This window comes from Rhinichthys klamathensis, unplaced genomic scaffold (assembly GCF_029890125.1).
Source record: "Rhinichthys klamathensis goyatoka isolate OS25496 unplaced genomic scaffold, OSU_Roscu_1.1 h1tg000348l_1, whole genome shotgun sequence".
NCBI classification, from domain to species: Eukaryota; Metazoa; Chordata; class Actinopteri; order Cypriniformes; family Leuciscidae; genus Rhinichthys; species Rhinichthys klamathensis.
Window position 1 is genome coordinate 1 of NW_026606860.1, and position 16,313 is coordinate 16,313.

A 16,313-nucleotide genomic window follows, 5' to 3' on the forward strand; every position below is an offset into this window, starting at 1 on the left:
GACATTTCTTTATTCTTACTATTCATTTTAGGAGTCAACTATCCATTTAATTTGTGTGATATACAACTCTAAAAAAGTTAGTTCTGATAAATACAGATTATCAAAATAGTGTATAAAGTTAAATCAAACTTACCCACTCCCATCGTTAGCAGTGGTGCAGGATCTCAAAGTTTCAGAGTTGATAATTCCACAACTGTGCTATATGTTTGTGAGAGTATAAGTGAGAGAGAAGTTTGGGTGTTTACATGGAGCTCCTTAAACTCTGGAGTGAATGCAAATCAGTAAAACAGGGAGGAGAGAGAGAGAGAGAGAGAGAGAGAGAGAGAGAGAGAGAGAGAGAGAGAGAGGAGAGAGAGAGAGAGAGAGAGAGAGAGAGAGAGAGAGAAGAGAGAGAGAGAGAGAGAGAGAGAGAGAGAGAGAGAGAGAGAGAGAGTGCATGTGCTTCGCAAGTAACGACCTTCAAACCCTTTGCTCTGACCTGTCTTATCCAGTAAACCTCAAAACACACACATAAACACAAGCCTTTGGGCATTTCTTAATATCTAACCATTGAGGCAGTGGTGAATGTGCCCTTGCAATAGGCTGACAAGGTCACTGAAGCTCATGAGAAAGAGGCAGGACCATGAGAGACCGATTCAATCTCTGAAGGCCAAATAATCTGCTATAAAATAATAAAAAAACATAAATAAGATAAACTCATGATGTTAACTCAAAAAAATATTTACATGTATTTAAATGATTTATATAATATGATGTATTTTGTAATATACATGAAAATTATGTTGACAAATTACATTGAGATTTCAGAAGGACAGTCCGTTTATCTGTTAGTTCTATTTCAGTGGGTAGTTAAAAATTAATCTGCAATTTTCTAAAGAACAAATAAAAAAGTGTAGAACAAATGCATAACTAATTACTTCAGTTTCCAGTGGGTGTATTCATAAAACCAACAGATTGCTTCAGCAGTTATCTCTTGTTTTTTAAATAATTGCAAGTGGAAAATAATAACTCTTAAGTCGCTCCTCTCTTCTGTCCACATACAGCAAGTGTGAGTTTACTCTCTTTCACTTTAATAAGCTGGAAGATAAATCTATCAGAGTATAAAAAGGGACCACGTCAGGTATTCTTTGTAAAGTTAATGATTATGATTATGTTAAAAGAACCTGCTAACTTTCATCTTTTCAGAGAGGAAAGAATTTGTCTTCAAGGACAGTCATTTTAATTTTCGGCAAATGTTGGCTGAGAAGCTCAAATAAAACCATAAAAGCCTGCAGTTTTACTCTCAGAGTGGAGGACACTTCTGTTCAATATGCAGTTCCACTGTCTGTACAATTAAAAAGGCAGTAAACGTTTTTGAAACTCTTTTCATAGCATTTATTCTTAGGAAACAGTAGTTGATGACCTCCTCAGAACATAATACACAATATCCATCCAGAGAGAACTGTATTGCTTAAATGTTCTTGTATTTTGTTCCTAAACAGTAATGTAGTCTATGTTTTAATCAAGAACATTTATATCTCCAGAATAAAATAAATCTTATTTACAAAAGGATTAAAACTCTTTGGATCTTCATAATTTAAATAATACATTTAGAATGTTACAGAAATATATATTTACTGCAGAAGTACATGTCACGTGTACAGTTTCACCTTAAATAATGAGAAAACATCTTTCAGTAAATAAGAATAATTCTGTGCAAAATGTTGTCAAATCTGTGATGTATATGCAGCTGAGTAGAGTTAGCCTATTTGTTCTTCAAGGTCGCAGAAGGTCATGGTCGCTCTTGCTGTAATAAGGAAACAGAGAGAAGGATAAAAAAGAGAAAAAGAAATAAAAGTATGTAAAACTCACACTGTTTTGTGTCAGTATGTTCATGTACATTTAATATCAGTGTATTTAAATATGTGTGTGTGCACTTAAATATGCAAAAGCAGTGTGTTTTTACCTGCATCTTGCCATATATCCACATTAAAAGTCTCCCAACGTTACTGTAGACCCCTGGACGGTTCTGCTTTCCACAGCCTTCTCCCTAACTTGTTACACCTGTGAGATACCACTGATCATCAGCTTTACACACCAATGGACCCCCACTGTCGCCCTGGAGAGAGAGATCGAAAAGTGAGGAAGAAGAAGAAATTATACAAAAAAAAGCATTAACTAAACATCAAGGGCGTGGGTTTGATGTTGACATTAGAGAGACCCTCGACCCCATATTTTCTGCACTTATGATAGACTTTTTAACAAAGGTTTTTTCAACACACAGCTTCTGAAACTAGACCAGTGATGTTATGGCGGAGTATGTGTTTAAGACCACATGCCCTGTCGTTCTGAAGGTTCGGTGGAAGGGCTTTATGTGTTGGTGCGTTATGGTAGATAACTGCCTCCCTACAGGAGGGTTCAGCAGGCACCTCCTTAAAGAGCATTTCTATGTATTAGGGTTGAAGTTGCCTCCCCCTAATGGCAGGTTCCTTAAGTAGGCAGCTCCCTTATGTTTTCATGAAGTTGTGGCTGCCTCCCCAGATGCTGGGTCCCTAAGCAGGCGGCCCATTCACGAACCTTGGCAACAAATTAAGGGTTCCTTGAGTAGGCAGCTCCCTTATGCCTTGCGAAGCATGAAGTTATTGCCAAGGTGAGGCTGTGCAACGAGTGCACCTTCCCCATTATTGGTTCTATGCAAGGTCCTTGTCACAGCTTCTGAGCACTCACGATCTCCAAGGTAAGGGGAGCTCATGTATGAGCATGTTGCCCCCTTTTGATTATCATGGGCAGCTGCCTCCTTCAAGTTTTTGGCAGGCGGCTGCCTTTTTCTAGTATGCTAAAGTTCAACGTTGTAGATGCCTCTCCCTATCGGGATCTTAAGTAGGTAGCTCCCTTGTGGCAATGAAGTCGTAGCTGCCTCCCGCAGAGCTGGGGTCCCTTAAGCAGGAGGTTCCTTTATTTATCCAGAGGGAACTGCCCCCCTTTTTGGAGTTTTTTATAGGCAATTTCCCGAAACAAACTTTAGCATACTCACAGGGTCGTAGCTGCCTCCCCTATTTGGGTTACAAAGTAGACGGCTCCCTTGTATAAGCAGTGAAGTAGAAAGAGCCTTCCCCACTTGGGGTCTACCCAAGCAGGCAGTTTCCTTGTGTGCACCGGAGATTTTTAATGTGGTCGAGCTTGGGCCTCCGCCTTGAGGTCTGTGAGTAGGTCCTCTGCTCCCACAAGTGAGCTTGAGATGATCCCCAGACTACAAGAGTATTTTGTGGAGGGTACCCTCCCAGCTTTTGGGATACCTTTCTTTCACATTTTTTTCCAGCTCAGGCAGACCTTGGTCCACAGCTTTACTACAGCTTTTTATTGTAACCGTTTCTAGTTTCCTCTAGTGGGTATAGTTCCCTTCCTCATATGTATTTTTAGGGTCCTAGCCTAGTCTAATCTGCGGATCACAGTCCTGGGTGAGGATTGGACTCCTCTCGATCGAGGGTATTTCTGTTGAGTTCTCGGCTTCCCAGAAACCCTAACTCTGGCCCTGGTGAGAAGCGACTTTTTGCCTGAGAGTTCCTTCTCTGGTTGAACACTCTTATTTCAGGAGTGCTGGCTGTGCAAGATACTGACCTTAGGTCAGGCAGGCTAGCTCCCTTTTGTATTCCTGAAGCTGCAGCTGTCTCCCACATGCTGGGTTTTACAAGCAGACAGTCCCTTCATAAGTTTATACCAAGGTCGAAGCTGTCTCCCCCTGATTGCGGGTCCCTTAAGTATTCAGCTCCCTTAGGTTATGAGTGACAGGTGAGGAAACCATTGTTTTCCTTTTCTGTATTTCCTTGAAGATAATGTCTAGAATAGAGGCTAGCAATACCAGACCTTTGAGCTCCACCTGTCTAAATGAAGAAGGCTTGGAGCTTGGGTGGTGGCCATTGGGAATAATGTAATTTAACAACATTAAGTTAAAGTTAAAGAGGGTAAACTTTATCATTCAGCTGAACTGTATATATATATTTAAACACTTACCGCATGTTCTCATTTCATGCATTAAATGCACATCCTTGAAAGAGAGCATGCAGTTTTCTAATATATTTGACTTCTCAGGTAATGTCAATGGCATATGACCCATTTCAGATGCGTCCAAAATTACAACAAAAGTGGTTGCATATAACATATATTTTAATTGTTTGATAAAAATTATTGCTAGGGACAATTCAGTAGCCGCTGGATATTGGTAGGTCCCTAGCGTCCTTACTAAATGACACCCTTGCACATTAACTACTAAAGCATTATGCATTGAGCACTACAAAGTTTAAATTGCAATATCATATTTTACCAAAAGGTGGCAGTATTTGCATGCAAAGACAGCAAGCTTCTGACCATGAGAATGTATCTAACCTGGCAGGAGTCTCTCCCTCCATTAAGATCCCCTGCACACTGCATGTTCTCTGTGATACTTCCGCGATAAAAAGTATTTGAGTTGCACAGAGATGAGACTATCAGGTCTACTTTGACCTCCATCAAAGAAGTGGAACTACTCGCTGCGAACACACATGTGGAGAGAGGCCAGCATTATTAATAGCCTACATGCAAACTCAGACAACAAAAAATACATACACAATTACACATACATACCAGCCCCTTCCCGGGTAACTCCAAAACCAGTAGTCCAGCACTGCTGGGCAGGAGAAAATGTCTGGCCAAACACAGGCAGGCAGATAGGCTGTATATTACCTTTAACAGTATGTACAAAACATGTCAGTGGTCATAAATGCCTCGACTTATATGTATGGCAATTTAGCAACAGAATTATATACTTTAAGCTATGACGTGCATCATATAATGTTCTTGATTAATAAATGTGACTTTGTGTGTGTTTGTGTCTGTGTACAAACTCACTGGCAGGTGTATTGAGTTTTAGCAAGGCAATGTCATTGTTTTTTGTCACTGGGTCATAATTCTCATGTAAAATTATTTGCTTTACATAATATGGGCTGGGAAGCCGGAGCTGGGACACCAAACCAATATACACTTTCCAGTTACTAGGCAACTGAGAGTCTTGTGTTTCTCTAAGAAAAGGGGAAAAAAGCTCATTCATTCATCTGTTCATCCATCCATGTTTTTTGGAAATTGTTAGCTAATGTATTCATTAATCTGAATTATTACAAGCTACAATATTGTTTCAAACATGTAAACTAGTCATCAAATCTTCTATCCATCCATCTAATGTAATGTATACTGACTTGGGGAAGCAGTGAGCAGCGGTAATGATGAAGTCTGGAGCCAACAGAGTTCCTCCACATGTGTGATGCCCTTGGAAATGCAGGCTGGCCTGCCAGGGCCACTGACCGTCAGCAGCCACACTTCCCCCAATGATTCTTGTGGAGACGGGTGGCTTTCCACATTCTGAAAAGAGAAAGAACAGGAGGGAAAGGAAGAGGGTGTTTATACTTAGATAGCATTATCATGTGGCAATAACATGTAGCAACAGTGTATAGGGTACTCACTGCTGCAGTGCAAGGACACGGTCTGCTGACCAGGACAGGACGTACTACAATTAAAACAACATTGTTACACACACAATTGAGACCAAGAGTATTTCTGTTTTTTTGGATTTTTTTTACGCCTTTCTGCTTCTAATTACACTGAATTATTCATTTGGTTACTCTTTATTTTAAGGTATCCATGCTACAGTGTAATTATAGATTGAAGTACTGAGTAATAATAATTAACTACATCATGCACTTACTATAGGGTTAGGGTGTGGTTTAGGTTAGTTGCATGTAATTAAGCACAATTTATAGTAATTACTCTAGTGACTGCATGTAATGTGTGTAACAAAGACACTGTAAAATAAAGTGTTACCATACATTTTATACTTTTATTATGTATTGCCATATCCACAGTGCATTTTAAAATAATTTATGGCATTCTTTGATTGCAGATGGAGAAATTAAGTTTATTCATTCTGTTTACACCGACAAGACAGGAAAAAAAGAAAATTGTATAGTTACATTTGGCCGAATTGGTTCGTATCTCATTCGTACGTTTTCATATCATCTGCTTACGACCCAGAGCTAGGTTAGGGGGTGGACCTCCATGATTACCTTTTTTTTTCTCCCAAAAAACATACGTTGTCATACAAATCACATTTTGTGAATATCTATGAAATTGACAGCTCGTAAAATATGTATGTTTTGTCATGAAATCAGGTATAATCTGTTGTTTTTTCAGGGCTATTGAAATTTTTGCCTTAATATTAATATATCAATATACAATTTATTAGACAGTATTTAAATAAACGACAGCAAATGCTTCCCATTGACTATACATTTATCCAATGGCAAATACAAATTTTGTAATTGAGTTTTGTAAGGCCATAAAATTAGGTACTTAGCATTATTAGCATCAAAGGCACTGATTGCCATAACTTTATCTCTCTTTTTTATTGTTTTTGTTCTCTGTAGCTCATACTAGTTTTTTTCTGCTTGAACTTTTCTGCTTACATTGTTTTTTCAGCAGTAAATTATGCTAGTTTCTGTTTTTTTTATAATAATTTTTTACCTTCTATTAACGCTTCCCTGGATGGTGTTTGTAAACTGACTGTTCATACTTTGAAAGGAGGATGAGTTGGTTAGCAAGACACCATCTGAAACCATCCTGTGGAGCACATAAACCAAAACACACATGAATACAAATTCATACATAGATCCTCAATATTATCTAATGCTTGCTTGTGATTCAACGCCATGCCAGCTTCCATGGCTATTTTCATTGTGAAAACCAGGTTAAATGTAATAAACGAACATACAGTGATAGAGATTTGGGGGGAAAATCTATCTTTGATGAAAAATTCTATAACTGAATCTGAACTGACTTTGTAGAAAACCTTTTTAAATAGTCAATGTCGTGTAATGTGTGCTGTGCTTGTGTGTGTGTGTGTGTGTGTGTGTATTATACTTACTGTCTGAAGCCAAGCTGTTGGCAGGTTTGGTCAGCTATGTTTTTATTCCAGCCCTGTGCGCAGACTGGAAGGAAGACCCTGGACTTAAAGGTCATGACCTGCAATTCATTTGCTGTCCCAAACCGTACTATAGAAAGATTAAAGGCAAATCAGTGTGCTGCTATCAGAATATCAACCATATATGATTTCCAAATAAAAAGAGATTTTAAAAAGTCACTTTGTTATTGACATATATTTCTGTGTGATTGACACTGACCACAGCGAGATTCATCACTGCCTTGAGAACAGTCTCTCTTCCCATCACAGTCAACTGATGAAGGGGGGCATGTCTCTGTCTCCTTCGTGCTCTTGGAGAGAGCCCACAGTGTCGGCCCGTAACGGACTGTGCAGGAGTTGAAAAATGAGTTTAAAAGACTTGTGAAAATTTATGTTACTGTAGTTATGTAAGCGTTTAAGCTTTTAGGTGAATACTGAATACAATTCACACAACCCAAACTACAGTATTTAATGTTCTGGGCACAACTGTTTATATGACTACATTACATACATACATACGTTAAAATATATGCTTACCTCCCAGCCATATGGCGATTACAACCAGCACTACTACAACAGTAGCACCACTAGACCCTCCATAGCAACACCTTTTGCTCTTGCAGAGAACTTGCCTTCTCTGTGACGGGACTGCAAAAAGCAAACAAAAATGGCCATCGGCAGTCTAAGATTATTTATTGCCTAATTTATTTTTTAATGACCATGTTTTAAGACCTATATGTGTATAGTTAGTGTGTGTTATTAAGTATTACTTGTCTCTGCTACACGAGGAGCAGGTGTTTGGGGTATTGGCTGGGCAATGTGGCACGGCTGGATTTGGTTGGCCGACAATGTCTGAAGACTTGGATATGAAGGTGGAGCTGTGTTGTGATTCACCACAGAGTCATATGAGGGTGGAGCCTCAGTCTGTATTCATAAAAATATAAATGCAAGATATTTACAAAGGAGCCTTTAAGGGAATACATATCTCTATAAACACTGTTCGCTCTCATCTGTCATCCAATTAAATTCACTGTAAACAACTTTACTGCCAATGAGATTTCAAATAAATTGTTTATACATTTATGATAAGTCTTATATTCAAGGCCCTGCTTTATGCAGTGGGATTGCTTTTCTTTTGAACAAGGACAGATTTCACCTTACAGTAAAACAGTCACGGAGTAATTATTTGTCATATGTTAGTAAATGTATTAGCCTACCACATTATATTGTCATAATTTATGTACAATTATAATTTTAATGTTATGTTCAAATGATCACATTATTGACCAAATCAATTTTAGAACATTATTCAAACATTTGAATCCTCATTTCTAGTAAATTAGAGAGTGTGTGTGCGCGTGCGCGCGTGTGTGTGTGTGTGTGTGTGTGTGTGATGCAGATTTTTCTGATACAAATTTGGACTGGGGGATTACCATTACCATGCGAGACACCAAAATGCCCATTTTACTTTTTTTGGTCTTGCCTGTTCAAATGTGTGAGCATGCAATGAACCTCTTGCACATGACAGCATATATTTGTTTAAGCCCACATATTAGCAGTTTATGATATGTACACCTGCATAGCTGCACATATTGAGTACACAGTATAGATTCAACATTAAGCCTATTTTTGCCACACATAGTTCACTGAACCCAGCAGAAAATGTTTTGAAAAGCCTCATAAATCTATTTATCAACACAGTCTTTTGCAAAATAAACTTTTATGAAGCAACTAAAATACTGGAGTGAAAAAAATCTCAGCCAGGTCTGACGCATCTTTTTCGGTAACACTTGACCCATTAATAATAACTCTTTAAAAAAAAAAAACTTCCTACTGTGCTGGACTAACTGGGACACAGCACTTGCATATTGTTGCCCTATTGTTAGTTTGATTGCTTCTATTGCTCTCCTCATTTGTAAGTCGCTTTGGATAAAATCGTCTGCTAAATGATTAAATGTAAATGTAATGTTACACCAACAGGCACCTATAGTCTGACTAAATCCAGATGATTGAAATAGTTTATTGTGTATCTGTTCTCTGTATTTCAATTCATAGAACAATCTGTAATAATTGTTTAATGAGTGATACCTTAAATGCTGATTTTAAACACAGTGTTGTTACTAGGATTGATCTGTGAGGTTCAGAATCTGCCTTTCCTTCTTAAGGTATGTTGCAGATCTTATTCTCTCTAACAGCACCCAGTTGGAACATGTTATTTATAATACACAGTGAATCATTCACTTGGTTGCGTAATATGCCTCATTTTTATATTACACCTATAGAATATAACTTTTCTGTAACCAATTATGTTACTAATTCTATTAAAACTAAAACAAATGGAGTTAGAATGTATATAGTTAATAATTAGTACAGGTCCCTTGGATAAAAGTCAGCTAATCCAATTGCTAATTAGGACACAATACCACGACAACTGTAGTGCTATAGAAGCTAGTCACTAAGAGAAAAACATTACAGCAATAAGAACATGATACTAATACAATTTCAGTGCCAGTCACTCATCCTTTACAATAATATATTAACAAAACAACAAAACCACAGTCACATCAAAAATGCCCACAAAAAGAACTAATCACTAATTAAAAATACAAGGGAAATATTGATATGTTTGTATCTATGTTTGCTTTGGAAATATTTAGTTAATTATTAAAGTAGGCTATTCATACCTGTCTGTGCTCCATGTGATTATCCGTTAAAATAGATTGGGTAGACTCTACCTGTACTTGTGTTTATTCTCTGTCATGCACAGTACAACTACATCATCAGAGCAGGACAAACCCTGAGTAACTCATGTCTTCCTCTCCCTCTCTCTCTTTCTCCTGTTTAACTGGTTTTACAGGCAGCCATTCAATGTTTCTTAACATGTCCATAGAAACATTGTAGTGCAGATACACATGCAGAGAACAGAATTTTCCATCAACTGCTTTCATCATAAATGAAAGCTCAACAGAAATTGGGAAACAGGAAACTATTGCTTAATTGATGGTATCAGATTGTCATTCTCCATCACACAAGTATGTTTACCCATATTTCACATTTCATACAATAACCCACACAACTTCAGAATAAAGGCAAGATAATGTGAGGGTTGAATAGGCTATATTAAGACTGACAGTGCAAAGATATGAATAATCACAGAATAATTGGAACCAGAGAATAATGGCACATGCACACACACACACATTCACATTTGCGCACGCACAGTCACAAACAAGTCAAGTCACTTTTATTTATATAGCACTTTTTACAATACAGATGGTTTCAAATCAGCTTTACAGAGCTAACAGGAAAATAATGCAACAAAGTTTGTTTCTAGTAGAAAATAGCATCGCAGTCCAGCTTGAGTAAGTTCTGTGATGGTTTATTTTTGTTGTAAAAAGTTATTAATTTAGTTCATTTATATATATAGCGGCTCTGGAGAAAAGTGCGATGTCATTGTCCAGTTCTCATTTAATGGTGTCAATGCAGGCAGATCAATAATATTATTGAATATTAAATTAAATGTCCCCAACTAAGGAAGCCAAAAGCCAAAGGTGACAAAAACAAAATATAATCACATTTATAATTCCACTTTCAATACAAAAATGGTAAATATGCATCAATATAGGTGCGTTTCTGACACATTTAAAGGTGTCTATTAGATGACGAACAAACAACAGCGCCTGCCATTGAAGAAAATAAATATTCTCTACTGCTGTAATTATTTAAGGCATTTAAATCACACTGACAAATTCTATTCATGTTAATTAAGCTATCTGAACTCAAGATAAAGGATTTTAGGAGTTTGAGAAGTATATTTAAACCTGATTTAAACCTAGTTTTAAATTTGGAATAGCATATAGCCTAGCATACTACTCTTACTATTTCTGCCATATGGCAGTATGCTAGCAAACAAGTATGGAAGAAGTATGCAGTATGCAGTTCTGAATTCTACCACAGTCCCATCCAACCTGTCTCCAACTAATTAGTTAATGCAGATCAGCTGAGTGATGGTGATAACTAGGAAGTCCCAAACACTGCTGGTTTCTAGTGAGCTGGCAGTCAGTCATATGTTAGGAAACCTGGTGAGATTCACTAATTATAACTGTAGGAAACAAACACCAGTTTAAGCACACATGATAACTTGTTTGTAATGTATTTATAGAAAATAGAAAATAGTTAGTGTTAGCGAAGTGTCATTCACCGCTAAAGAGAGGACTACAAATCCATATTAAATTAGGACCGGTGAACTCCACTGACTCGGCTATAGATTTCTTTCTATCGGCCTTTCTTCTCCCAGTTTCTCATGGCCCTGAAGCTGAAACGAAGGCGAGAATTAAGCACGCTGAGGACAGAGGAGAGCAGAGCACGTTGGAGATTGACCATCATAACCGTGTGCTGTGTGCTAGTCATACTGGCAACCTTGATAGTGGGGTTGTACTTTAGTAAGAATCTGTTGCATGCCTTTCTGCTTTCTCTCTTATCTTTATTTTTCCTCTATTTTACCTAATGCTACATGACAATCTTTTCCTTACTTTGACTGCTAAATATAAAGCTGCCTTGCAAAAAACAAAAGTTCTCTGTTTGCAGCCATTAGGACAGTGAATAGCAAGTTTTTCTTCTGCTCTGGCTCAATGAGGTTCATTTCAATAGCGAAGGCATGTGATGGCATGGCTGACTGCTCAGGTGGTGAGGACGAGATCGCATGTATATCCAAACTGCGGACCAATGGCACGTATCCAGGTGATTATGCACACATACACTCTTAAAAATAAAGGTTCCAAAAGGTTTTTGTTGTTGTTGCAGTGAATGCCTAGAACAACCATTTGGGATCTTAAAATAATCATATATTTCTTAGTATGGAAATGTAGTGTCTTCATGGAGCTATAGATAAAGAACCTTTATTTTTACACCACTTTTGAGAGATGTTTACCGTTTACTTCAGTATACTAGACTAGAGATCCACATGTAGGAGAACATGTGATTTATCTGTATTTACCTAGTGAGGCTGATGGGGGACAGACTGGTCCTGCAGGTGTTCATTAATGAGGGGGGATGGAGAACAGTGTGTGCTGAGAACTGGAGGACAAAGCACACGCGCTTAACCTGTCAACAACTGGGCTATACAGCGTAAGCATGCATGGCACAGTGGTTATTAACTGATGATCAGTAGTAAATAAAGCTGTTAAACCTCAGGCAAGTGCTTAAAAACAAAGCAAAATATTTCACTACATTACAGGAGTCCCCGAAGTACACGAGTCCCGGTGAAGAGTCTGCTCTTCAACCCTCACAATGCATTTGCTACAGTCAGCAATGACTCAACAAACTCTGACATCCAGAGTTTCCTCTCAGTCAGGTGAGATACACTGAGTAAAGTCATTTGTGATAATTCTATGTGGGAAATACATTCCGTTTACATGCAGTATAGAAATAATTATGCTCTCTCTCACAGTGATAAATGTTCAGTTGGCTCAGTGGTGTCTGTGTCTTGCTCAGGTAAGACTGACTGTAGTGTGTGTTTGTGGATCAGGTTTTGTGTACTAAAGGGTTAGGCAAAATTCACGATATTACAAATTTGGCTCCCTTTTAATTCATGAGCTAGAATTGAATTTGCCACAGCACACAGGAGGATAGGAAGTGGAATTTACAATTGAGTGAAATTCAAGACGATCAAAAATCTATCTGTATATAAAGCTTATAAAATATAACTTCAAGGCCTTTAAAATTGTTTTTGAAAAGTCACCCAGCATTTAAAGCTTTTTTGACGACACTTTATTTCAAATCATGTTTAATTGTACTTAATTTAATTCTAATTTGAATGACAATTTTAGTCCAAGATTTCTTTTTAAATTCAAATTCAGGCATTAGTAAGCATACTAATATCGTTTGTGCATGTGTCTGAGTCTGGTTACTATAAACGTGTCTGCTGTGCTTATGCAGACTGTGGGGAGGTGGAGGGAGAGGACCGTATTGTTAATGGGGAGGACACAGCAATCGAACACTGGCCATGGCAGGTTAGTCTTCAATGGAACCACCAGCACATGTGTGGAGGAGCATTACTGTCCACGCAATGGATTATTTCAGCTGCTCACTGTTTTACAAGGTGAGTCATTCACAAATGGAACGCGTGTCCTAGGACAGAATTTCAGTCAGCATTTGACTCCCAGTTAATGGAGTTTTTCCATTTAAATCACTCTATTGACTGGCGAAATGTCTTAAATGGGTAAACCTGTAACGGTTGCTTTTGAATAAAATTCTTCTCTTTACAATAACAGAACACACTTTTACCCGTTTAAATGTATGACAGTTGGTCCACTTGGGTGTTATTTTGTCTTGCTGTCTCTCTCTCTCACACGCACACAAACTCTAAGCCGGACACGAGAGCTGAGTCGATGGACTGTGGTGTTAGGTCAGACCCAAGTGACGGCATCCAGGGGTGTCAGTGTAGAGATGATTGTGATCCACAAGGACTACAGCCGCTTGAGTAACGACTTTGACATCGCCATGCTAAAACTCACCTGGCCTGTCACAACTGGGGGTACAGTACTTATCCGTTCTGTTGACCTCGCTTAATACTATATTCATTGGGTAGTTCACCCCATTCAATGACACTTTTTTTCATTCAATGACAGTTCATAGTGATCACCATATAGTGTTATATATATATATATATATAATGTATGTAGCCAACATTTGAAGTGGATCACAAAAGTTAATCAAAGTTGTCATAAGATGAGAACGGGTGTTCAAAATTCATGTATAACTGATGAAAGGTTTTGATCCACTTCAAATGTTGACTACTGTATTATAATGGCACACAGATTTAAAAAGACACGGGCAAGTACATTTGAATATATGTATGAACTATTTGCAAAATTTGATGCAAAAAATATGAAAGGTTCACTTGCATTTAGTTTTTGGTTATTTTCAACTTGAGAAGCTTCACTGTCTCATTAGCATCCTACTCTAAGGCATCATTGTCAGTGGTTAGTAAAGTCAGAGTGGTTGTGAGGTCTATCATAAGAAAAAAGTCCCAAATAAATGTCATTGGCTAAAGCTTGTTCTCTGTCTGCCCTTAGAATTGATCTTGCCAGTTTGTTTACCCCCACACCAGTTGTCTGTGAAGGAGATGCTTGTGGTGACTGGGTGGGGATTGCTAAAGGAAAAAGGTAAGATGAAAAGGGTTTGTTGTCACTTAATGGCTAATTTGCAACTCTAAGGCAGGACTGTGACCTTCTACCTATTTCAAATTAGCAGTCCACCTCTTCGGTTTCTCCCACACCCTCTATATTGTTTTGTCTCTGGCATTTCCTCATTTTCATAGGGGGGCATCCCTCGGTGCTGCAGAAAGCTTCAGTGCCACTGATTGACCGGTCCGAGTGTTCAAAGCCCTCTGTTTATGGTTCCGCCATTACTCGCAGAATGCTTTGTGCTGGATTCCTCGAAGGAAATATAGATGCGTGTCAGGTAACACAAAATGAAAAAAATCAGGCTATATATATTTCATAGTCTGTGTACCCAGATACAATTTAAAGAATTTCAAAATGGAATAGTCATTTTAAAATATTCACTCTTTTTCAGGGGGACAGTGGGGGTCCACTCGTGTACCTTTCATCTCGTTGGCAGTTATTGGGCATAGTGAGCTGGGGTGTGGGCTGTGCACGGGAGGGAAAACCCGGAGTTTACACTGATGTTAGTCAACTTCTTGACTGGATCTACACCGTAATGGAGGTATGTGTCATGTGATTGTGCAAATTAATATATAAGAAATCAATCTTATTCAAGATCAACTGTCATGTTTTAGAGACATCCATGAGGAGGTGAATCCTGGATGAATCACTTCATGCTATCGTGCAACAAAGGAGAAAAGACAATCATCTAAGAGTGTCAAAACCGAAATCAGTGTTAGTGAATCTAGGTATCATTCAATTTTATAATTAATTTGATGTTCAATTTGACATAAGTATGGTCAAAACATATGCTTTTTATTTTAATCACACTTGTTCACTGGAAGTATAGCAATATGGCAATTTTCCAGTTAGTCTGCTGTATGTTCACTGTAAAGCAATTAAAATACTGTAAATGTTTTAACTTTTTTTTTTTTTTTACCAAAAGCATGTAGAAGGCAAAAAATAAATAATAAAACTTGATGCATTTACCAATCCATCACATTTATTTTATCCAAAACATTTTTTGTAGCTTATAATAAAGGAATATAATAGGCCTGCACACTGGCTTGAGGAAACAATGGGATCAAGAATTCTGGATTATGCTCTGAGTGGAGCCTCTATGATATAGCATGCGTTGTTTTACATTCAGTTTTGGCAGGTACTGATGTCAAACAATGTCTACTGTCTGAGTTTTAAATTAATTAAAAATTGAGTATCGGGATTGCAAATTCTCCAATTGCTGACTCTGAGGCCTCTATTCCCATTGGTCTTACATTTGTGTTAACAGTCTGATTTAGCTGGGTATTCATAAAGCATTGAATGTTTCTGATCCAGCTTTCAAAAAAACATAGCTGCAGTGGCACTCCGATGCTTTAATAACATTTGTAGTTTGCACACAAATTACTTTACTGTAAATAACAATTTACAGAAGTTGTACATTCACGATATAATTTAAAAATATAATAAAATCAGCAATCAACCTTTTAATGTTTCTCCTACGTCTTCAATTGCTTAGTCTCTGGCATTCCCTTATTCTGATTTTCCACATGGTGAGCTGCAGAAAGCTTTACAGAATCCAGTTTAGAATCACAGTTTGTGCGAACCGACGCACCAAACATGAAGATATGGATGTTGGCTACATGAAATGGGTGTTTGAGGTATTGGACAGAAACATTACACATTAACAGAGAAATACAACTTAACTTAAAAAAAAAAAAAGAAATTCACTAGAAGTTCTCATATGATGTGGTATTAGCCTGTGGTTTAGTTGAAAAAAATGTGTAACTATCACAATTAGGTCATGACCTCTGCCAAGCCGGATAAATAATAGCTAATCCAACTGATGTTGTCAATTCAATTGTGAATTAATAAAGGGAATAAAAAGATGGAGAGTGGAATAATATTAATTAAAAGCCCAAAATATTTAAGCCTAATGTCAAGCAGAATGCCAAACTATTTCACTTAACCCGAGAAATATAAAAATTTAGCACAATATGGTGAAAATATTTCTGAATAAGAGGTAGTACAAGTGCTTTGAAAATTTATGGATGTACCTTCTCAATATTTCTCCTATTAAAAGAAGCTAAAGAGCTCTCTGAATGTGTATTGCTTTACTGACCTGTGTGCCATCACAAGATAATAAAAAAAACTTGAGGATCAAAATTTAAATAAAAGACAGTGCA

General features: G+C 37.7%; 2 protein-coding genes across 2 annotated transcripts; one reads left to right on the forward strand and one right to left on the reverse strand.

The window, feature by feature from the left end:
• Positions 1-1,432: 1,432 nt before the first annotated feature.
• tmprss13b (transmembrane serine protease 13b) lies at positions 1,433-9,729 on the reverse strand. Its single transcript, XM_056232559.1, has 13 exons — positions 9,649-9,729; positions 7,735-7,888; positions 7,502-7,612; positions 7,185-7,310; positions 6,929-7,055; positions 6,529-6,624; positions 5,472-5,515; positions 5,208-5,370; positions 4,864-5,033; positions 4,600-4,698; positions 4,363-4,505; positions 1,946-2,098; positions 1,433-1,786 (listed from the first exon to the last, which is right to left on the reverse strand). Exons 1-12 carry the CDS (start codon positions 9,661-9,663, stop codon positions 2,030-2,032), a joined length of 1,317 nt encoding a protein of 438 aa, XP_056088534.1. The 5' UTR covers positions 9,664-9,729; the 3' UTR covers positions 1,433-1,786; positions 1,946-2,029.
• A 1,538-nt stretch (positions 9,730-11,267) lies between these two features.
• tmprss4b (transmembrane serine protease 4b) lies at positions 11,268-14,864 on the forward strand. Its single transcript, XM_056232560.1, has 11 exons — positions 11,268-11,406; positions 11,552-11,704; positions 11,965-12,091; positions 12,201-12,317; positions 12,414-12,457; positions 12,902-13,064; positions 13,333-13,499; positions 14,041-14,130; positions 14,286-14,428; positions 14,543-14,692; positions 14,766-14,864. Exons 1-11 carry the CDS (start codon positions 11,268-11,270, stop codon positions 14,775-14,777), a joined length of 1,305 nt encoding a protein of 434 aa, XP_056088535.1. The 3' UTR covers positions 14,778-14,864.
• The last annotated feature ends 1,449 nt before the right edge of the window (positions 14,865-16,313 follow it).

Excerpts from the sequence above, each read along its gene's own strand:
- tmprss13b (XM_056232559.1), bottom strand. Across the intron at positions 5,516-6,528 it reads CAGGGAAGCGTTAATAGAAG|TACGTCCTGTCCTGGTCAGC; the intron begins GTAAAAAATTAT and ends TTTTAATTGTAG. Across the intron at positions 4,506-4,599 it reads AGTTACCCGGGAAGGGGCTG|CGAGTAGTTCCACTTCTTTG; the intron begins GTATGTATGTGT and ends GTGTGTTCGCAG.
- tmprss4b (XM_056232560.1), top strand. The coding sequence starts at position 11,268 with ATGGCCCTGAAGCTGAAACGAAGGCGAGAATTAAGCACGCTGAGGACA. Across the intron at positions 13,065-13,332 it reads GCTGCTCACTGTTTTACAAG|CCGGACACGAGAGCTGAGTC; the intron begins GTGAGTCATTCA and ends ACAAACTCTAAG. Across the intron at positions 13,500-14,040 it reads CTGGCCTGTCACAACTGGGG|AATTGATCTTGCCAGTTTGT; the intron begins GTACAGTACTTA and ends GTCTGCCCTTAG.